The sequence below is a fragment of the Lacerta agilis genome, chromosome 17 (genome assembly GCF_009819535.1).
Source record: "Lacerta agilis isolate rLacAgi1 chromosome 17, rLacAgi1.pri, whole genome shotgun sequence".
Taxonomy (NCBI): Eukaryota; Metazoa; Chordata; class Lepidosauria; order Squamata; family Lacertidae; genus Lacerta; species Lacerta agilis.
The window spans coordinates 442,733-466,682 of NC_046328.1; the positions used below are offsets into that span (position 1 = coordinate 442,733).

Consider the following 23,950-nt stretch of genomic DNA (forward strand, 5'->3'; position numbering starts at 1 on the left):
ATCTTTCCCTCCTTCCTTTTCCCTCATCAGTCATAGCAACAGCTCCTGCATGTGTCTCATTCTGTCCTTCTCAGATACTTCTCCTACAATCACAACCTTCACATTCCACCTTTCACTTGTTCAGCCTTTCTCACACACGTTTCAAATTTTAATTCTATTTTTCCTATAATTTCTATGACACTAAAAACATTTAAAACCAGCTGAAAACATTTCAGAGCATCTCAAGCATCTAAGCACATTTAATGTTGAATGCTCACATGCTGTACATGCAACAATCAAACTGTCAGGATGCTGTCAGCGATAAAGACAAGAAAAAGTTCCTTGCAGTCCTTTTTTATTTCAGTCTTTACAGAGAGAGGCTATAGACCCCAGCCTCTTGGATAATGACGTTGTCCCAAGTAAATCTCCACTCCCCTTCTCTCCCACTTCCTCATTGGTCATCGTCCATCGTCTCCTCTACAGGTGCTGCTATGTCTTTGAGCTCTTTGCTCTCCTACTTTTAAGGCTCACCGGGTTCTTGGTGATGGAAGGTCTCATATATATATATATATATATATATATATATATATATATATATATAATTCATTTTGTAAGATATAAAAAGATAACATAGCATTACATGAAAAAAGAAAGAAAAGAGAAAGGAAAAAAACATTATGTTGTTCTTACGTACACATAACTTACTCTTTACATTATTGGGTGACTTCCCTTGCCCCCCCCATCTGAATTTCATTTCCATAATATTCTCTAGCAGTTTCTATAAACTAATATCTTAACCAATATACTTTTCTAAAACATCTATTAATAACCTATTTCCTAGGAATATAGCGAAAACCTATAACTACCTCCTAAGGCAGCACTAAATATTACAGTATTTATTCAAATAAATTTTAAATTTCTTCCATTCTTCCTCGATCGTCTCCTCTCCTTGATCGTGGAGTCTCCCAGTCAGGTTGGCAAGTTCCATAAAGTCCATTATCATTTGCCATTCGTCTATTGTTGGTAATTCTTGGCTCTTCCAATTCTTTGCATGGTGATGGAGGGTCTGGAATGCTTTCTAATGACAGCGTGTCAGAAGGATGTTGCTCTGTCTCTCCCGTGATTTCCCAGTTTTTCCCCTCATCTGCCTCTGAGCTTCTACCTCCTTCAAACCCCTGTTGTAAATCTACACTGTCTTCCTCTCCTCCGCCCTGGAAGGGTCAGGATGGGGAGGTGGCCTCCACCACTCCTCCTCTGCCCAGTCCCTGACACAAACTGGCTCTCTATGAAATAAGATCATCTGATGGGCAGGAGACAGGCCTGCAGGCTCAAGCTGAGACGTCGGGGACAGAGCTGTTGTCTCCCCTGCCCCTTCTTGCCAGGACCCCCACTAATGAGCAAGTCCCTTAAGGCATCTGATTCTTCCCCTCCACATGTTGAGGGTTGAGAGACAAAGAGATGTCTGGCAATGGAGAATATAGCAAGGGAGCAAGTCAGGGGAACAGAGAGATGGTTGTGATTAGCCAGTGAAGATCCAGGTGCAGATACCCTCTCAAGCCAGGCAACTGGGAGGCCTTGAGCAAATCTCTGGCTCTCAGTCTAGACTTCCCTACAGAATCATTGGGATGATTAAAAAAGGAATTATATGCATGCTGCTGTGATCTTTTGTGGGGGGTGGCATAGGGGGAAGGGAGGGACAGGAAGATGAGGCAGCAGACAGCTTTGTTATACACTAGAAACAAATTTCTCTGAGCATGCACAGAATGCCACCGAGTAGCTACAGCAGGCAACCCACATCTGATAATAGGGCAGACAGGTCAGCGACCTTTTTCAGTCATGGGCCGGTCCACCGTCCCTCAGACCATGTGGTGGGCTGGACTATATTTGGGGGGGGGGGTGAACAAATTCCTATGCCCCACAAATAACCCAGAGATGCATTTTAAATAAAAGCACACATTCTACTCATGTAAAAACACGCTGATTCCCGGACCATCTGTGGGCCAGATTGAGAAGATGATTGGGCTGCATTGGGCCCATGGGCCTTAGGTTGCCTACCCCTGGCATAGATTCATACGGAGCAGCTCCTTTAGCATCAGTCGCCATCCTCCCTCCGACTTGCTTAAAGGGATCAGAGAGAAATTCCCCTGGCAAAAGCCGCTTTGCAGTTTAGGCAAGAGCTAGTTCCACAACTTTATTTACCACTTGAGCTCGCTGAGGGCTTTGTAAATACCCGCCTTCCATTTATTTAAGCCTGATGGGTCTTTGTCTTGCAATAAATCCACACGCCTCCCATCTAACACCAAGCTGAGATTTCTGACTGCAGCGTGGAGGCAAACAGACGGCCTGTGCTCCAGGGAGGGCCTGGCAGACCAACACCAGCACAGCTGCCTCCCTGGCCCAGAAGCAGACTCAGGGCATGGCAGGTAGCTCCCCCCACACACACACACACAGGGCACTGAGCAGAGGGGGATCTTCATCATCCCTATATTGATATGAGTATCTACTGAGAAGATCCATAAAAAGCAACTGCACCAAAAGGAATTATTGTGAAAAGAAGAAATATTTAGTGGGTGGTGCTCCTTGCTCAGGGCGCCGTATTACAAGAGTCTGGTCCTGCCTGGCCAGACGTTCTTCTTCCTCTAGGTACAGAGACAGACAACCAGATATTTTCCTATGCCCTCCTAACATTCAATAGAGAGGTAAATGGGTGGGGAAAGGCCCCACCCCACCCCCAGCCATGAAGCTAACTGATCAACCCCTCTCTCTTGGTCTGGCCTACACTGCAGGCTTATTAGGAGGAAGAAGTGGGGAAACAATTATGGACACTGCCCTGAACTTCATAGAGGAAGGGTGGGATCTATGATTCAAATGTTAATAAATTAAACATGTAACAGGAGACCCAATTTATTTGTGTATTTCTGAGTGAAGCTGCCATTTAGGAATATTCATCGGACGACTGCATTTTATCCTTGGGAATCAGTCGCCAGGGGCCAAAGAGCAGCTGGAGATGAAGACACCTCAGAGTTGGGGGGGACTCCAGATGGGGGCTTAGTATCACAAACAGGTCACATAGATAATTGCAAAAGAGCTGCCAGCAACAGCATGGGTCTGTCTGTCTGTCTGTCTGTTTTAAATAATGCATTGGATTTGTCATGGATAGGGAAAATCTAGATTAAGGGATTGGGGGGGATATAGGCTATCATTTTTATACCAGTGATGTCATGTGGACACTGTGGAAAAGTTGCAAGTGTGAGCTGCAGACTTTCCACCTCTGGAAGCAGCACCTGGAGATTTCATGGGGACCAAAGGGGCTTCCCAGTTCAAGACTGCAGACCTTATGCTTATTTAACATGCAATATTGGGCCCATCCCCCTTCATGGATCACTGCCTTGTCGTGGCGAAGGGGCTTGAATTACTCAGGCAAGCTATGGACAGGTCAAGATGGACAGGTCATAGCGGAGAGTTTGGACCAAACGTGATCCACCTGGAGAAGGAACTGGCAAGCCGCTCCAGTATCCCTGCCAAGAAAACTCCATGGACAAAGACAACAGGCATATAAAAGATATGACGCTGGAAGATGAGCCCCTCAGGTCGGAAGGCGTCCAACTTGCTACTGGGGAAGAGCGGAGGACAAGTACAAGTAGATCCAGAGCTGATGAAGCGGCTGGGCCAAAGCCGAAAGGACGCTCAGTTGCGGATATGCCTGGAAGCGAAAGGAAAGTCCAATGCTGTAAAGAAAAGTATTGCATAGGAACCTGGAATGTAAGAACCATGAACCTTGGTAAGCTGGATGTGGTAAAAAATGAGATGGCAAGAATAAACATTGACATCCTAGGCATCAGTGAACTAAAATGGACAGGAATGGGCGAATTCAGTTCGGATGACTATCATATCTACTACTGTGGGCAGGAATCCCGTAAAAGAAATGGAGTGGCCCTCATAGTCAACAAAAGAGTGGCGAAAGCTGTACTGGGATGCAACTTCAAAAATGATAGAATGATCTCGATACGAATCCAAGGCAGTCCTTTTAACATCACAGTAATCCAAGTTTATGCACCAACTACCAGTGCTGAAGAAACCGAAATTGATCAATTCTATGAAGACTTACAACACCTTATAGAAATGACACCAAAGAAGGATGTTCTTCTCATTATAGGGGATTGGAATGCTAAAGCAGGGAGTCAAGAGATAAAAGGAACAACTGGCAAGTTTGGCCTTGGAGATCAAAATGAAGCAGGGCAAAGGCTAATAGAGTTCTGTCAAGAGAACAAGCTGGTCATCACAAACACTCTTTTCCAACAACACAAGAGACGACTCTACACATGGACATCACCAGATGGGCAACATCGAAATCAGATTGATTATATTCTCTGCAGCCAAAGATGGAGAAGCTCTATACACTCAGCAAAAACAAGACCTGGAGCTGACTGTGGCTCAGATCATCAGCTTCTTATAGCAAAATTCCAGCTTAAACTGAAGAAAGTAGGAAAAACCACTGGGCCAGTAAGATTCAATCTAAATCAAATTCCTTATGAATACACAGTTGAAGTGAAGAACAGGTTCAAGGATTTAGATTTGGTGGATAGAGTACCTGAAGAACTGTGGATGGAGGCTCGTAACATTATACAGGAGACAGCAACGAAAACCATCCCAATGAAAAAGAAATGCAAGAAAGCAAAGTGGCTGACCAATGAGGCCTTACAAATAGTGGGGGAGAGAAGACAAGCAAAATGCGAAGGAGATCGTGAAAGATACAGGAAATTGAATGCAGATTTCCAAAGAATAGCAAGGAGAGACAAGAGGGCCTTTCTAAACGAGCAATGCAAAGAAATAGAGGAAAACAACAGAATGGGAAAAACCAGAGATTTATTCAAGAAAATTGGAGATATGAAAGGAACATTTCGTACAAAGATTACCACAATTAAGGACAAAAGTGGAAAGGACCTAACAGAAGCAGAAGACATCAAGAAGAGGTGGCAAGAATACACAGAGGAATTATACCAGAAAGATATGGAGGTCTCATACACCCCAGGAAATGTGGTTGCTGACCTTGAGCCAGACATCCTGGAGAGTGAAGTCAAATGGGCCTTAGAAAGCCTTGCTAACAACAAGGCCAGTGGAAGTGATGATATTCCAGCTGAACTATTTAAAATTTTAAAAGAGGATGCTGTTAAGGTGCTGCACTCAATATGCCAGCAAGTTTGGAAAACTCAGCAGTGGCCAGAGGATTGGAGAAGATCCGTCTACATCCCAATCCCAAAGAAGGGCAGTGCCAAAGAATGCTCCAACTACCGCACAATTGCACTCATTTCACACGCTAGCAAGGTTATGCTTAAAATTCTACAAGGCAGGCTTAAGCAGTATGTGGACCGAGAACTCCCAGAAGTGCAAGCTGGATTTCGAAGGGGCAGAGGAACCAGAGACCAAATTGCAAACATGCGCTGGATTATGGAGAAAGCCAGAGAGTTCCAGAAAAACATCTACTTCTGCTTCATTGATTATGCAAAAGCATTTGACTGTGTCAACCACAGCAAACTATGGCAAGTTCTTAAAGAAATGGGAGTGCCGGATCACCTCATTTGCCTCCTGAGAAATCTCTATGTGGGACAAGAAGCTACAGTTAGAACTGGATATGGAACAACTGATTGGTTCAAAATTGGGAAAGGAGTACGACAAGGCTGTATATTGTCTCCCTGCTTATCTAACTTATATGCAGAATACATCATGCGAAAGGCTGGACTGGATGAATCCCCAACCGGAATTAAGATTGCCGGAAAAAATATCAACAACCTCAGATATGCTGATGATACTACCTTGATGGCAGAAAGTGAGGAAGAATTGAAGAACCTTTTAATGAGGGTGAAAGAAGAGAGCGCAAAATATGGTCTGAAGCTCAACATCAAAAAAACTAAGATCATGGCCACTGGTCCCATCACTTCCTGGCAAATAGAAGGGGAAGAAATGGAGGCAGTGAGAGATTTCACTTTCTTGGGTTCCATGATCACTGCAGATGGTGACAGCAGTCACGAAATCAGAAGACGCCTGCTTCTTGGGAGAAAAGCAATGACAAACCTAGACAGCATCTTAAAAAGCAAAGACATCACCTTGCCGACAAAAGTCCGTATAGTTAAAGCTATGGTTTTCCCAGTAGTAATGTACGGAAGTGAGAGCTGGACCATAAAGAAGGCTGATCGCCGTAGAATTGATGCTTTTGAATTATGGTGCTGGAGGAGACTCTTGAGAGTCCCGTGGACTGCAAAAAGATCAAACCTATCCATTCTCAAAGAAATCAGCCCTGAGTACTCACTAGAAGGACAGATCCTGAAGTTGAGGCTTCAGTACTTTGGCCACCTCATGAGAAGAGAAGAATCCCTAGAAAAGACCCTGATGCTGGGAAAGATGGAGGGCACAAGGAGAAGGGGACGACAGAGGATGAGATGGTTGGACAGTGTTCTTGAAGCTACTAACATGAGTTTGGCCAAACTGCGAGAGGCAGTGAAGGATAGGCGTGCCTGGCGTGCTCTGGTCCATGGGGTCACGAAGAGTCGGACACGACTGAACGACTGAACAACAAAATTGGGCCCATCCTCTGAACCAGCTGCTGCTTCTGAAGAGTCTGCAACTGCTACAACAGCCCGGCATCCACATCTAAATGGTGGCTACCAGCTACAGTCAGAGGACAGCAGGTCCACTCGCCCCACCCCTGCAAGGGTGCCTTCTTGGCATTGCACTTTGGGCCAATAACATGCCAGTTGCTGGCTTTGGGGTTTTGGATTTCACAGCTCTGCAGGTCACAAACAGTAGTGGTTTTGAGAATAAGAAGAGGGCAATTTACATCCACCCTTAAAGGATGCTTGAAGGAAGATCCCACCCACCCTTCCCTCTCCAAGTCTTTGGTCAGCCTTCTAATACAGGGTAGGTCCTTTTCCATTCTGCAGAGTCTGTTTGTCATATTTGGAGCAGTCCTCAGAGTCAGAAGGTTTTCGCTCACTGTGTGACCCCATTAAAGTTGTGCTCTCCTCAGCTCTTAGAAGAAAGGAAGGGGCTGTGTGTGTGTGTACACAGAGTTACCAGGCATAAATGACACCATGAAAACAGTGTTTTGACAGGAAGTCACATTTACTATAAAATGTCAGCTTTCCAGTGGGATTATCCAAGTGGCTTCCAAGAAGAACTTTAATCAAATTCCCAGCTGAGCTGGCGCACAGCCAAGGATGAAGAGGGAGCCTCAGCAGCTGTATGGGCTGAGGCAGAGAGTGGGGGAAGACCTGAGCAAGGCAGAATTCCATGCAAGGGGGACTGAATCATAGACTTGTAGAGTTGGAAGGTACCCCAAATGTCATCTAGTCCAGCCCTCTGAAATTCAGGAATCACAGCTAAAGAGTCTCTGACAGATGCCCACCCAATGAGGAAGGGTCCAGCAGCTTCCAAGGTAGCCTATTCCACAGTCAAGCACCTCTTACCACCAGAATGTTCCAGTTACAGGTAGGTAGCCATGTTGGTCTGCCATAGTCAAAACAAAATAAAATAAAAAATTCCTTCCAGTAGCACCACCTTAGAGACCAACTAAGCTTGTTAACATCAGAATGTTATTCCTAATGTTGCATCAGAACCTTGTTTCTTATCATTTGAATCCATTGGTTCCAATTCCCCCTTCTGGAACAGCAGAAAACAAGCTTGCTCCATCTTCCATGTGGCAGCCCTTGGGATATTTTGAGATCTTCACATCAGGTGACTTCCAAGTGCTCTCTCCTGTGTGGACCAGCACAGTTTGGTGCAATTTACCTCTTAGATCAGGGGTAGCCAACATGGTGCTCTCCAAATGTTCTTGGGGTTCCTATTCTCATTGGCCTCAGTGGCACCAGGGATTATGGGAGTTGTAGTCCAGCAACATCTGGAGGGCACCACTTTGCCTACCCACATCTTAGATGGTGCTCTGCTAGCCCTCCAGGGGACTTTTTAATGCAGCTTCTGCATCTCTCCTTCACCCCTCACCCATCACCTATCTCCTGCCACCAGCATCAGGACCTTCAAATTATTAAACAGAACTGAGAACTCTGTGGCCTTCTGGAAGTCACAATTTAGTGTGCAGACATTAGCAGGTGGTGATAACTGTGGATGCTTTGGGCTGCTGCTGATTCCTACTGCTAAAGACACAAGAACATGGCAGGGGTCTCTTTTCTGGCTGACTGGCAGACTGGTGTTTCTCCTTGACTCCACCTGCCCCCACGCCCAAATATTTGCTGTCAACTCTGGGTTGAATGGGAAAGTTTGAATTTATTGAAGAGCAGCACCCTCTGCTGGCCAATAGAAGCTCTGCTACTGTGTTGAATTTAGAAGTGAGACCAGTGAGGGGTGTGAGGGATCCTATTCCCTCCCCTTTCGATACTTCCCCAACCGTGACTCTCCCTAAGTTTCACTGTCCACTAGGATGAATCCTTCAGTGGTTATATGGGAGTGTCTCTGGGGTACCTCAGTGCTTTACGTTCGAAACAACTCTTGCCACCTTGGGATCTCCCGCCCTGGGTTCCCAAACTATTGCAGCTCACCTTCCCTTTTTGTCAACTGTTGTTGTTGTTGTTCAGTCGTTCAGTCGTGTCCGACTCTTCGTGACCCCATGGACCAGAGCACGCCAGGCACGCCTATCCTTCACTGCCTCTCGCAGTTTGGCCAAACTCATGTTAGTAGCTTCAAGAACACTGTCCAACCATCTCATCCTTTGTCGTCCCCTTCTCCTTGTGCCCTCCATCTTTCCCAACATCAGGGTCTTTTCTAGGGATTCTTCTCTTCTCATGAGGTGGCCAAAGTACTGGAGCCTCAACTTCAGGATCTGTCCTTCTAGTGAGTACTCAGGGCTGATTTCTTTGAGAATGGATAGGTTTGATCTTCTTGCAGTCCACGGGACTCTCAAGAGTCTCCTCCAGCACCATAATTCAAAAGCATCAATTCTACGGCGATCAGCCTTCTTTATGGTCCAGCTCTCACTTCCGTATATTACTACTGGGAAAACCATAGCTTTAACTATACGGACCTTTGTCGGCAAGGTGATGTCTTTGCTTTTTAAGATGCTGTCTAGGTTTGTCATTGCTTTTCTCCCAAGAAGCAGGCGTCTTCTGATTTCGTGACTGCTGTCACCATCTGCAGTGATCATGGAACCCAAGAAAGTGAAATCTCTCACTGCCTCCATTTCTTCCCCTTCTATTTGCCAGGAGGTGATGGGACCAGTGGCCATGATCTTAGTTTTTTTGATGTTGAGCTTCAGACCATATTTTGCGCTCTCTTCTTTCACCCTCATTAAAAGGTTCTTCAATTCTTCCTCACTTTCTGCCATCAAGGTAGTATCATCAGCATATCTGAGGTTGTTGATATTTTTTCCGGCAATCTTAATTCCGGTTGGGGATTCATCCAGTCCAGCCTTTCGCATGATGTATTCTGCATATAAGTTAAATAAGCAGGGAGACAATATACAGCCTTGTCGTACTCCTTTCCCAATTTTGAACCAATCAGTTGTTCCATATCCAGTTCTAACTGTAGCTTCTTGTCCCACATAGAGATTTCTCAGGAGGCAAATGAGGTGATCCGGCACTCCCATTTCTTTAAGAACTTGCCATAGTTTGCTGTGGTCGACACAGTCAAATGCTTTTGCATAATCAATGAAGCAGAAGTAGATGTTTTTCTGGAACTCTCTGGCTTTCTCCATAATCCAGCGCATGTTTGCAATTTGGTCTCTGGTTCCTCTGCCCCTTCGAAATCCAGCTTGCACTTCTGGGAGTTCTCGGTCCACATACTGCTTAAGCCTGCCTTGTAGAATTTTAAGCATAACCTTGCTAGCGTGTGAAATGAGTGCAATTGTGCGGTAGTTGGAGCATTCTTTGGCACTGCCCTTCTTTGGGATTGGGATGTAGACTGATCTTCTCCAATCCTCTGGCCACTGCTGAGTTTTCCAAACTTGCTGGCATATTGAGTGCAGCACCTTAACAGCATCCTCTTTTAAAATTTTAAATAGTTCAGCTGGAATATCATCACTTCCACTGGCCTTGTTGTTAGCAAGGCTTTCTAAGGCCCATTTGACTTCACTCTCCAGGATGTCTGGCTCAAGGTCAGCAACCACATTTCCTGGGGTGTATGAGACCTCCATATCTTTCTGGTATAATTCCTCTGTGTATTCTTGCCACCTCTTCTTGATGTCTTCTGCTTCTGTTAGGTCCTTTCCACTTTTGTCCTTAATTGTGGTAATCTTTGTACGAAATGTTCCTTTCATATCTCCAATTTTCTTGAATAAATCTCTGGTTTTTCCCATTCTGTTATTTTCCTCTATTTCTTTGCATTGCTCGTTTAGAAAGGCCCTCTTGTCTCTCCTTGCTATTCTTTGGAAATCTGCATTCAATTTCCTGTATCTTTCACGATCTCCTTCGCATTTTGCTTGTCTTCTCTCCCACGCTATTTGTAAGGCCTCATTGGTCAGCCACTTTGCTTTCTTGCATTTCTTTTTCATTGGGATGGTTTTCGTTGCTGTCTCCTGTATAATGTTACGAGCCTCCATCCACAGTTCTTCAGGTACTCTATCCACCAAATCTAAATCCTTGAACCTGTTCTTCACTTCAACTGTGTATTCATAAGGAATTTGATTTAGATTGAATCTTACTGGCCCAGTGGTTTTTCCTACTTTCTTCAGTTTAAGCTGGAATTTTGCTATAAGAAGCTGATGATCTGAGCCACAGTCAGCTCCAGGTCTTGTTTTTGCTGAGTGTATAGAGCTTCTCCATCTTTGGCTGCAGAGAATATAATCAATCTGATTTCGATGTTGCCCATCTGGTGATGTCCATGTGTAGAGTCGTCTCTTGTGTTGTTGGAAAAGAGTGTTTGTGATGACCAGCTTGTTCTCTTGACAGAACTCTATTAGCCTTTGCCCTGCTTCATTTTGATCTCCAAGGCCAAACTTGCCAGTTGTTCCTTTTATCTCTTGACTTCCTACTTTAGCATTCCAATCCCCTATAATGAGAAGAACATCCTTCTTTGGTGTCATTTCTATAAGGTGTTGTAAGTCTTCATAGAATTGATCAATTTCGGTTTCTTCAGCACTGGTAGTTGGTGCATAAACTTGGATTACTGTGATGTTAAAAGGACTGCCTTGGATTCGTATCGAGATCATTCTATCATTTTTGAAGTTGCATCCCAGTACAGCTTTCGCCACTCTTTTGTTGACTATGAGGGCCACTCCATTTCTTTTACGGGATTCCTGCCCACAGTAGTAGATATGATAGTCATCCGAACTGAATTCGCCCATTCCTGTCCATTTTAGTTCACTGATGCCTAGGATGTCAATGTTTATTCTTGCCATCTCATTTTTTACCACATCCAGCTTACCAAGGTTCATGGTTCTTACATTCCAGGTTCCTATGCAATACTTTTCTTTACAGCATTGGACTTTCCTTTCGCTTCCAGGCATATCCGCAACTGAGCGTCCTTTCGGCTTTGGCCCAGCCGCTTCATCAGCTCTGGATCTACTTGTACTTGTCCTCCGCTCTTCCCCAGTAGCAAGTTGGACGCCTTCCGACCTGAGGGGCTCATCTTCCAGCGTCATATCTTTTATATGCCTGTTGTCTTTGTCCATGGAGTTTTCTTGGCAGGGATACTGGAGCGGCTTGCCAGTTCCTTCTCCAGGTGGATCACGTTTGGTCCAAACTCTCCGCTATGACCTGTCCATCTTGACCTGTCCATAGCTTGCCTGAGTAATTCAAGCCCCTTCGCCACGACAAGGCAGTGATCCATGAAGGGGTTTTGTCAACTGCGTGGCACCTTTGGCTTCACTGCCCAGTCCTCTGTATGCCAGGAAAATAAGCCACCCGTTCCCTCTATCACAGGAAACCCTTAGTGCTTTTCCCCTCAGCCACACCTCTTGAGGCACTGACGCACTGCCACAGTCAGCGAACGTTTAAGCACTTTTAACTTTATTAAGGTAACTTGAAAACATGGATGTCTTGAGTTATTACTGGTACAAATCTTCTTATATAATTCAGCTCAGTTATAATCTTTCCTGCATCCCGTTAGCAATGGTAATGACCTTTCCTCCCATTCCCCAAAGCCTAACCTCGCAGTTTCTCTTTCTAAACCTCCACACCCAACTGCCAAACCCCCAACTGACTTTCCAGGTTGTTCCCCCTCCTTTTAGAATGCCAACAAGCTCCGCCTCCCAGGGAACACCTAGGGCATTATTCCGCCACATTCGTCCCACCCCCAAAGTCATTGCATAGGCATAGTTATACATTTTAAACAATGCCGAAGCAATGTATCGGAGCTTAATCAAAATCAACAACCTAGTATTTCCCTTTGTACAGAAATTCTATGTTCTAACATTACTTAACAAATACTTTACCTTTTCCTCTATCTTATTTCCACCATAACAACTAATTTGGCACTTATACACATTTCTAATTTGGAATATCATTTTCCTTCACCTTTTCTTTTTCTAGCATTCAGTCCTTAAAACATCTTGATAATGCATCAACTATGACGTTATCCTTCCCTTTTACATGTTTAATGTCAACGTTGTAATCTTGCAAATGCATACTCCATCGAATTAATTTATTATTGGTGCCTTTTACTTGGTTTAACCACCTCAAAGGAGAGTGATCGGTACACAGGGTGAATTTTCTTCCCCACAGGTAAGGCTTTAGTTTTCCAATCGACCACACTATTGCTAAACACTCCCGCTCAATTGTGGAAAGATGTTGCTCCCTTTCTAACAATTTTCTACTAAGATATAATATAGGCTGCAGAAAACTGTCTTCCCCTTCTTGACTTAGCACCGCTCCTAGTCCCACATTTGATGCATCAGTCATTAGAGTGAATGGTCGAGAGAAATCGGGAGCTCTCAAAATAGGCTCCACTATCAACGTATTCCTCAACATATCATACGCCTGTTGACATGGTATTGTCCAAATAACTTTATCAGGCTGGCTTTTCTTCAGACAATCATGTAAGGCTGCAGCATGAGTGCTAACCTCAATGGAGATTAAATCTGCTTGCACTCTATTTACCCTATAAGGTGGGAAAGCAATTGGCTTAGCCTCACCAGTATTTATCCGGTATACAGTTAAATTGGTTCTGCCAGGGATATTGGAAAAGATTTGGGAGAAGGTTGCAAGGATTGTTTTTATTTGTCCCTCTTGTTCTGAGTTCAAATTTGGATCTAAGAACACTTCAGACACTGTGGTCCCCTTACTTAACTTTCCCCATCCTGATAATCCCACATCATGCATTATCTGCCCATTAACCTTCAATATTACCTGGTTTCTGTCAAAATATGGTTTCAACATATTGACATGAAAAACTTTACATCGTCTCTCTTCAACATTTAATTCAACTAGATAGTTCACCGCTGATAACTTTTCTATCACTCTAAAGGGTCCGTCCCAGGAAACCTCGAGCTTCTGCTGTCGTCTGGGCCTCAACACCAAGACTTGGTCACCAGGTTGGAAATTCCGATCTCTGGCGTGTGCGTCGTACCATCTTTTCTGACGTACTTGTGCTCTTTTTAAATTACAGGATGATAGTTCCTTGAGTTCCTGTAAATCACTCTGTAGTTCCTGTAGATAGGTTAAGACGTCAGCACTCTCAACGGATTCCTTTCCGGTCCAGGTGGACTTTCCCATCGCGGGCCAATAAAACCGCGCTTGTATTCTGTCTCTGGTTTTATTACTGCCGAGATGAACATCAATGGGTGAATCACGTGCCAACTGTAAAACTTGTAGTCGGTATTTCTGGAGCAAAACCAACTGTTTCTTCATTTTCCACTTGGCTGCTCCTTTTCTCCTTTTGGCTTTTCTACGACGTCTCCCTTCTATTGCGGTAAACAGGCAGGGATTCTCTAAAGTCACTTCAGTGTCAGGACCCTGCACCTTATCCCACAAGTCTATCAGAGATTCATCTTCCCTCTGTTCCTCTAAAACCTGGGTGCTAGATTCCTGTGCATACGGTAGCGTAATCAGTACTTCCTCTCCCACAGGCTCTGTGGTTGGTGCATTAATGGCAGGACTGGAACCCACAAGGGCTTCTGGTTTCGCTCTTGTGATAGCATGTATTTGAGGTCTCCGTTTGGCTAGGTCGTTGCCTATCAGGACAGGAACCTCCAGATCATCCCAAATACCCACTGTCCACTTGCCATTGAAATCTTGATACTGAATATTCACTTCTGCTACCTGCACCTCAAACTCCGGTCCCCATATACCTTTTATGCTGTAAGATTGGTTTGGGAGATATTGTTCCTTAGGAATACAACAAGGTCTCATCAGAGTAACTTCCGATTCAGAGTCCTGTAGTCCCACTAACTCTTGTCCATTTACTCTGACAGTCTCCAAAAATTCCTTATTAACCTCTTCCTCAGATCTCCAGACCTGCATAACTTTTGCAGAAGCCTCTGTTTGACTATACGTTGGCTCCTGGACTGGCGTCTGCGGAAGGTTTTTAGTATCTGTTTGAAGTAACAGTTTTACTGGCTTCGCAACAGCAGCTGCAGTTTGTGCTTTGACCAGTAGAGGGCATTTATTTTGTATGTGACTCTCACTTTCACAAAAGAAGCACGTAATTTTCTTTTGAGGAGACTTATCAGACTCGGATTGTCTGACAGGATTGGGTTCTTGTTTTTCCTTTCTTTCCCCAACTTGCCACAGTTTATTTTTCTGTGAAGGCTTAAAGAATGTGACTTCTTTACTATCTTGGCTCTGAGATAATTTTGCTCTTAGCCGTATCTCCTCCAGCCTCAGTCTTCCCAACTGCACTTCTCTCTCCATAGCAAATCTCTCCTGTTCTAATTTTAATTTTTCAGATTGCATTCTCTCCTCAGCAGCTATCTTAGCCTTTTCTGCCTCAACCTTGGCCAATTGCATTCTTTCCTCAGCAGCTATCTTAGCCTTTTCCTCCTCAACCTTGGTCAATTGCATTCTTTCCTCAGCAGCTATCTTAGTCTGCTCCTTTTCTGCCTCAACCTTGGCTATTTCTAATTTGAGTTTCATTAACTCCAGTTCGGAACTCGGATCTTCCCTTGCCTCAGATCCTTCTGTTCTCTCATCTCCCTTTGCCTCTCTTTGTTGTTGTTGTTCAGTCGTTCAGTCGTGTCCGACTCTTCGTGACCCCATGGACCAGAGCACGCCAGGCACGCCTATCCTTCACTGCCTCTCGCAGTTTGGCCAAACTCATGTTAGTAGCTTCAAGAACACTGTCCAACCATCTCATCTTCTGTCGTCCCCTTCTCCTTGTGCCCTCCATCTTTCCCAGCATCAGGGTCTTTTCTAGGGATTCTTCTCTTCTCATGAGGTGGCCAAAGTACTGGAGCCTCAACTTCAGGATCTGTCCTTCTAGTGAGTACTCAGGGCTGATTTCTTTGAGAATGGATAGGTTTGATCTTCTTGCAGTCCACGGGACTCTCAAGAGTCTCCTCCAGCACCATAATTCAAAAGCATCAATTCTACGGCGATCAGCCTTCTTTATGGTCCAGCTCTCACTTCCGTACATTACTACTGGGAAAACCATAGCTTTAACTATACGGACCTTTGTTGGCAAGGTGATGTCTTTGCTTTTTAAGATGCCTCTCTAGCTTTCCTCAAATGTGCCATTTTCCTGACTGGAAAATATTGTCAAAATCACACAAAACTTGGCGTGTGGGCTTTGTATTCAAATCGCGACGCTGCCACCAATAAATGTGAGGGATCCCACTCCCTCCCCTTTCGATACTTCCCCAACCGTGACTCTCCCTAAGTTTCACTGTCCACTAGGATGAATCCTTCAGTGGTTATATGGGAGTGTCTCTGGGGTACCTCAGTGCTTTACGTTCGAAACAACTCTTGCCACCTTGGGATCTCCCGCCCTGGGTTCCCAAACTATTGCAGCTCGCCTTCCCTTTTTGGCAACTGCGTGGCACCTTTGGCTTCACTGCCCAGTCCTCTGTATGCCAGGAAAATAAGCCACCCGTTCCCTCTATCACAGGAAACCCTTAGTGCTTTTCCCCTCAGCCACACCTCTTGAGGCACTGACGCACTGCCACAGTCAGCGAACGTTTAAGCACTTTTAACTTTATTAAGGTAACTTGAAAACATGGATGTCTTGAGTTATTACTGGTACAAATCTTCTTATATAATTCAGCTCAGTTATAATCTTTCCTGCATCCCGTTAGCAATGGTAATGACCTTTCCTCCCATTCCCCAAAGCCTAACCTCGCAGTTTCTCTTTCTAAACCTCCACACCCAACTGCCAAACCCCCAACTGACTTTCCAGGTTGTTCCCCCTCCTTTTAGAATGCCAACAAGCTCCGCCTCCCAGGGCATTATTCCGCCACAAGGGGTTACTAGCTTCTGCCTGCTTGCCATGCAGAGATTCATTGATCTTCTTGCCATGAGCTTTGCCTGCCACTCCTGTTCTTTCTTTCTTTTTGCCGTTCTTTTTTATTGGTTTCTTTAGACATACATTCATTATATCACATTGTAACAACTTGATTTTCCTGTAAATTAAATATAGATTTCTGAAACATAGTACAAGAATAAAACAACAGAATACATATTTATTTGATTCATTTGTAATCCATTTGCATTTGACTTCTTTTAAAGGCACAGGAACATCCGAGTTTATTTTCCCATGCCCTTGCTTTGTGTTTTGTATTTAATCACTTTGCAAGTCATGCCTACTTGGCTTGGTTCTTTCCTGCTTGTCTACCACTAAGGCAAACTAGCTCGGTGGGGGGGGGCAAGGGGCTCGTAAAAGCAACTTCTCCTAGTGATGTGGATGTGCACCCCACTTCTGCCTCTGATTGAAACAGGTCTGGGCAAGCTTCTGATTTCCAGGCTTCATGTACAGCAGGGCTCAACCTTGACATCTGCTTTCCAGTGTCAACATACAAAGTCCTGGCAGTCTCTAGCATTACCCAGGAACTCTAAGAAACCAAAATTTTAAAAACAGTGCAGTTTTAAAAGATTCAGTCCACCACATTGGTTGAAGATGGCATCCAAACATAAACAGCAGCCTGCTAAGAGCAGCAGAAGAGCCTGGTGGATCAGGCTGATGGCCCATCTTGATCACCATCTTCCCAACCAGTTCCCCACAGGAATCCTGCAAGAGCAACAGCAGTGCTCCCCCATCCCCACACTACTTGCAAGTCCCAGAGGCAAGTCCAGAAACAGTATAAGGTCAAGACAGTAAAAACCCCTGTTCTGACAAGTTTGGTCCACCATCCTGGGTCCAAATGGAGTCCAATACTTTCGAAAAATAGAAGAAAATCTGCTCCTTCATCTGAGATTTGATGACAGTATCTTAAGATGTCTAAATCATAGAATTGTAGAGTTGGAAGGGACCACAAGGATCATCTAGTCCAACCCCCTGCAACGCAGGAATCTTTTTGCCCAACTTGGGGCTTGAACCTGCATCCCTGGGATGGTTGTTGTTGTTGTTGTTTTATTATTATTAATTTTTATTATTTATAAGCCACCCACCTGACAGGGTTGCCCCAGCCACTCTTGGCAGCTACCAACAAAAAATAGTAAAAACACCTACAACATCCAACACTAGAAACTTTAATGCTCTACCAACTGAGCTCTGCAGATCAAACAAGCACACAGATGACAAGATTAGATTTCTTCTCCAACTCTCCATTTTGAGGTCCCTGAATGGGTAACAACAACTCAAAAATACAATATTAAAACTAGTTAAGACCAATTATGATCAAAAGAATAGCGAATGTTCCAAAATATACCTCTAGATGGGCCTTTGGTCTGATCGAGAAGGGCTGATTAACAGCAAGGAGAGCTGCTTCCTTCATGCCCAGCCTGTGCACTTCCTGAAAGCATGTGGGAAACAGGATGCTGGGCCAGAGAGGCTTTGAGCCTGATCCTGTACGGCTCCTTTGGTGTTCTTGCTGTTGCTGAGACACATCTGCTGCAGGGACGTCTAGCAGCCACTCCTCCTGCTCCTTCCTATGGCAGGGAGTTTCCAAGTTCAGAGGCAATATGCCATTGAATATTGGATTATCAGAGGCAAATGCTTGATGTCCTGCTTTGTGGGCTGCCTGGAGGAAGCTTCTTGGCCACTGTGGGAAGGAGGTTGGAGCCCAGACCAGATGATCCAGAAGGACTCCTCTCACGGTGACCCTCTCTTTCTCTGCCCGCCCATTCCCCACCCCCTGGCGCAGTCTGAACCTGAGCAACAGCGATATCCTCACTGTCTATGATGGAGACGACCTCAGCACCCACATCTTGGGACAGTACCTGGGCAGCAGTGGGCCTCAGAAACTCTACTCCTCCACGCCAGACTTGACCATCCAGTTCCACTCAGACCCGGCTGGGCTCATCTTTGGAAAAGGGCAGGGATTTATCATGAACTACATTGGTGGGTGCCTGGAAGGGTGCCCAGAGGCCTTGCCACCTCCTGGCCTGGAAAGGGCAAAGCTGGGGGAGGGGCTGACTGCGCAAGATGCAGAGGCTGACTGGAGATGGGTGGAGGAGCCCAGGACCCGCCAGGCTTTCTTGGAGTTAAACTCCCACCAGCCTTAGCAGCCAGAGAAGGAGCTGGGAGTTGTATTTCGGCAGCATTGGAAGGGCGACAGCTCCCCACTCCCCACTCTGTAACCTTTAAGGACTAGCAGTTGCAGCTGTTCAAGCTCCAGCCAAGAGGGACTTGAAATGTATTTGGGGGGCAGCTCCCTCCATTTGCCCTTTAACTGGGGAGGAGAGGTGGGAGCTTCCTGGGGTGCCTGGTGGGGGTGGCAGAGCAGCTTCGGAGTACAGAATGCCCACCCCCTGCATCTCTATGGGAGAAGATCAGGAAGAGCTTCTCTAGAACTTGATGTTTCCTGCAGCTGCCAAATAGTTGCCAAGGGGGTATTTGAGGTGCTTGAGGTGCAGAGTCCAGCTGTGTACCCAGCTGCTTCTTAACTGCAAGTTCTCTTTCCGGGTACAGAAGTGTCGCGGAATGACTCCTGTTCAGACTTGCCTGAAATCCAGAATGGCTGGAAGACCACATCTCACACAGAACTTGTTCGTGAGGCCAAGATCACCTACCAGTGTGACCCAGGCTACGACATTGTTGGGAGTGACACCCTCACCTGCCAGTGGGACCTCAGCTGGAGCAGCAACCCTCCCTTCTGTGAGAAAAGTATGGGCCTCACAATGTAGGCAGGGGTGGCGTGACCACGTCTGCCCTGCTCCTGACTCTTAACACGTCTTTCCTCGTGGTGTGAGGAACCCTCCCTGCATCTGCCATGTAAGAGAGAGCCTTGCACCTTGCAGAGCAGAGCTGAGGGAGCTCCCTCCGTTTATACAGTACGATCTCAACTTACACAGAGGTATGCCCAAGTCCTTTGGAGCTGCCCAGAAAGTCACGGGGAGAGCTTAACAGCTCTTTTTGCAGCAGGTAACTCAAGAGGAACCAGCACAAAGAGAGCTTTTAAGGGCTCTGCCTTGCTTGGAGGTCAAGGCCATTGTGTCAGAATAGGATCTGGGAGGCCAGGGTTCGAATCCCCACTCAGCCATATGGAACTCACTGGTTGACCTTGGGTGCTGGTCCCTGCCTCTCAGCCTAGCCTACCTTTCAGGGTTGCTGTGTGGATGAAATGAGGAGAGGGGGGTGAACTGTGTATGCCACCTGGAGCTACTTGGAGAGAAAATGTGGGGTGCAGTAAATAGCTATCAAGGCCCTCTCAGCAGACTATGTCCAGAAGCCTAGTGATCTTCACAGGAGATCTCATGGGAACTCCCAGCAGCCTCGTCTTGAGCGCTCCGCCTTGCTTGAATTCAACTTGTGCCATTTCAAGCAGCTGGTCTTCAGCCCCATGGAGCTGAGATCACACCAGTTCAATGTGCGTAAAATGTGACCGCCCCGAGCAGCCTCTGAGAAACTGCTGGGGATTCCCAGGACCCACTTTGGATTGTTGTGCAAGAAGGGCTTGAGCTGAACAAAGATGCCTTGCCATTTGGCAGCTAGAAGCCCCACCTCAGCCAGATGTGGTTTCTGCTACTTGTGTTATTATTGTCATTCTGATCTGCTTTCCTCAAAAAGTGACCCCCAGAACAACATACAAAAACACTGTCTGAAACCAAGCATAGCAACCCAACCAATAAAAACCTGAAAATACAGCTCTATAGATAAATGGCAGTTCTTACACATCCCACAACATTAAATGAGGCCACAAATACTTGAAACCTTTCAAACTGAAGGGTGAAAAGGCATCAGATTTCAAAGCTTTCATGAGGACTAGAAGCATTTCAAACCTGAAATCCTCCCACATCCTGCAATACTGCAAGCTAGAGAGACCAACTATTGCCATGGATGCCCCCAGTTCACATCTAACTCTGTTCCTTTCTTTCCTCTAGTTATGTACTGCACAGACCCTGGGGAGGTGGTGCACTCAACCCGTTTGATTTCTGACCCCGTGCTCTTGGTGGGGACCACAATCCAGTACACCTGCAATCCGGGCTTCGTTCTTGAAGGAAGTTCTCTCCTGACCTGTTACAGCCGGGAGACGGGGACGCCCATCTGGACCTCAAGGCTGCCCCACTGTGTTTGTACGTTGGGCTCTTTCCTCCTCTGAATGCAAAACTCACACACTTCCTGGAAATGAGAAGCCACGGTTGAGTTGTGGTGGACTGCAACCCCTGTGGGTTGGCATTTGAATATAAATGTACAAGAATACCATATGAAGCAGCCTTCAACAGGTCCAGGTCCAGGTCCTTGATAGATCGGGCTCAAAAAGGTACCTTTTAACCAGCAGGGGCTCCCTTCAGGGCCTTGGATGGAGAGGGCTCTTCCATATCATCTAGAATTGTAGAATTGAAGAGTTTGAGGGGACTGGGGGTCATCTAGTCCAACCCCCCCAGCAATGCAGGAATCTCATCTAAAGCATCCCTGACAGATGACCTCTGCTTAAACATTTCCTTTTTTGTCATTTGAATCCATTGGTTTTAGGCCCTACCCTCAAGCTTGCTGTCTTCTGTGTGACAGCCCTTCATATATTTGAAGATGATGATCTTCAAATATGGCGCCAGAAATCTTTTTCCCCTGGAGATGCCAGGAACTGAGCCAGATTATAGCATCAACTCAATATTTGTTGCCAGCGAGGGGTTGGATGAGCCCGCCAAAAGACAGGTGGAGAAGCACTTGGCTCACACCTGCTAACAGCTGCCCAAAGGTGCTCCAAGCCCACAGGTTAATTGAGAAAACCCTCATTCTTCACAGGGAAGGTAGCAAAGCAATGCTTCTAACACATTTGTGGGACAAGAGAGGCAGAGCAGCACTGCTTATGTGGAGCCAGTCTTGCTTGAGCTGCTGGGAAAAAACACTCTCTGTCTCATGCAGTGTGGCTTGAGGACCTGGGAGACCAGAGTTCAAATCCTGCATTTGGCCATGAGCCTTGGGCCAGCCATTGCCTCTGTCAGCCTAACCTGCCTCACAGGTGGCAGACAAGTGCAAGAAATAAATCTATGCACCCTGAACCAAAGAAGCTTCATGCAGACCTGATTTGGAGGGGGAAAGAATGTTCAAAAGCTTCCTCTTCTGTGTGTTTCCTCCCAGCTGAAGAATCCCTGGCCTGTGAGAACCCAGGCCTACCCGAAAATGGATACCAGATCCTCTACAAGCGCCTTTACCTGCCCGGGGAGTCCCTGACATTCATGTGCTACGAGGGTTTTGAGCTCATCGGAGAGGTCACCATTAAGTGCATTCTGGGGCAGCCCTCCCACTGGAGTGGGCCACTCCCTGTCTGCAAAGGTACTCTCCCCTGGAAAGAGAGGGGCCAGGATGCAGACGCTTGCCTGCCGGCCTCCTTTCCCTCATCTTCTCTGGGGCAGCCCCTGGATCCAGCAGCCCCAAGCTAACCTACCTGCCTTTCTCTTTCAGTGAATCAAGACAGCTTTGAGCATGCCTTAGAAGGTGAGCAGAATATTTTCATGGGCAAATATTTGATTTCCAGAGTCAACGGGACCCAGATTAGTTTTCCTTTGGAGTTTCTGTCATGTGTGCATTTTTGGCAAATCCATTGGGAAACAAAAAGTTTATTAAGATGCAAAAAAAAGTAAGACCTTTTAAGAAAAAGATATTGCAAAGAAAAAATTACAGGAAATCAGCAAATTCCCCAACAAAGCAAGAGAGCGAAGATTAACTGCAGTCCTTTGCTCCTGTCTCTAAGCCCATTCCCCAAAGATTCCCACTTCCCTAGAGATGGCTTTCAATGGCTACTAGCCGCAGTGACAGGCCGCTATAAGAACAGGGTACTGGACTAGATGGGCCACTGGTCTGATCCAGCAGGCTCTTCATGTGCTCTAGAGACAGAATCTTCCACAAGCTCCTCTGCTGTCCTCCAGTCATTGGCCTCTTGGCCAGCCACCTGTTCTTATAGCATCTCCTTGTCCATCAAATGCTCCCTGCAGAGGCCCCAGGATCAAGGAATTAGGCCTCTCCTCTGAGATATGCATGCCTTATATTCTGCCGTGGACTGCAGCTGTGGATTCCAGACCCAGGGCAATTGCTAGGTTTCCCAAGTACCGGTAACCCTTTAATTCCCATTGAACAGACACAGAAAATATGCATTCCATGTAATATGCGTACAAGATCCCATTCCATCTGCAGCTTCCAATGGGTGCTTTGGGGTGTCGGTCTTGGGTGCTCTGTAAGAGAGTCTCTGGAGAATCCCACAAGGTGCTTACCTGTCCAGGATCTCACCCCGGCACTTCTCTCTTCAGTAGCCGAAGCTGCTGCAGAAACGTCCTTGGAAGGGGGCAACATGGCGCTGGCCATCTTCATCCCAGTGCTTGTGGTCTCCTTGCTGCTGGGGGGAACATACGTCTACATCACCAGGTAGGAAGGCAGGGTGGTGGCAGGTGCCCTCTCTGGTTCGGGAGGTGTTTGGGGCATTTGGAGGGAGGGCTCAGCTTCTGAGCCAGCTTGGCTGCTTTTGCCAGCCCACCTGTAGTTCTTGGCTTCTCAGGGACCTTTCCTCAGCACCCCTGCTCTGTCTTTGTGGCAGTCTGTGCTCTGGGAGGTACATGTCAATCTGTGGCAAACTAATAGGGTGGGAGGAGGGGCCCTGGGGCAGCTGGCGTTCAGCCCTCTTCCAATGGTCCCAATGTCCTGGGCCATCAATACATCATCTCCCTCCAAAGCACCCACCACGAGTGCTGCTGGAAGGGCTTGGAAAGTGCTGCTCAGTGGATCCCTTTGGACTCTGTTCTCTTGACTCTTCTCTCTGGTGTCTCTCTCTCCCCAACTCTCAGGTGCCGCTACTACTCCAGCCTGCGCCTTCCCCTCATGTACTCTCACCCATATAGCCAGATCACAGTGGAGACAGAGTTTGACAACCCGATTTATGAGACAGGGGTGAGTTGACGGATTCCTGGATTGAAAGCAGCCTCTTGATTTGGCTCCATGTGGAAGCCCCTGTGGATGCAATTGTGAGGCAGACAGAGGCAGTAAAATGTCTCGGGACAGTCCTGAATGTTGCCCTCATTCAATTGCATCGAAGAACCACAATGATGCTCCCTTGTCTTGCCCCATGTGCCATCAGAGTAGTTTCTGGGCCTCTCCATAGTGGCCACAGGGTAAGCAGAGTCACTGGATGAAATGAGCTGCCCTTTCCAAGGTTACAACTTGGGTTTATTTGCACAAGAGACTTGCAGTTGGTCGTCTGAGAACAAGGCATGACGTCCAGCCTCACTGCATGCTTCCGGTCTGTGGACCTACTAAGTGGCAGCAGCGGCAGCAGTCCACAGCCATCTTCCTCTCTTTTGGCCTTTGGTGAGGTGTCCCCATCCCTCATCCTGATTGCCAGCATTCTGTCAAAGATGGCAGGCAGTTTTCTCTCAGTGCTTAGCATGTCTGTGAATGTACCATGACATCAGAGCAGGCCAGCCAATGGAGGAGCTGCCATACCCTAAAGGGGTTGCCTTTTATGGAGGGTGAAGCTGTGCGATTCCTTCCCCCTGCCCCAAACTTTTTG

The 23,950-nt window shown here is 46.4% G+C and overlaps 1 protein-coding gene across 1 annotated transcript in view; it reads left to right on the forward strand.

The window, feature by feature from the left end:
- Nucleotides 1–23,950, forward strand: part of SEZ6L (seizure related 6 homolog like) — a 107,449-nt gene that overhangs the window by 81,611 nt on the left and 1,888 nt on the right. The window contains 7 exon segments of the mRNA XM_033174601.1: nucleotides 18,155–18,351; nucleotides 18,922–19,116; nucleotides 20,334–20,525; nucleotides 21,532–21,726; nucleotides 21,856–21,888; nucleotides 22,698–22,812; nucleotides 23,229–23,331. Of these exon segments, the coding sequence (XP_033030492.1) occupies nucleotides 18,155–18,351; nucleotides 18,922–19,116; nucleotides 20,334–20,525; nucleotides 21,532–21,726; nucleotides 21,856–21,888; nucleotides 22,698–22,812; nucleotides 23,229–23,331 (1,030 nt within the window).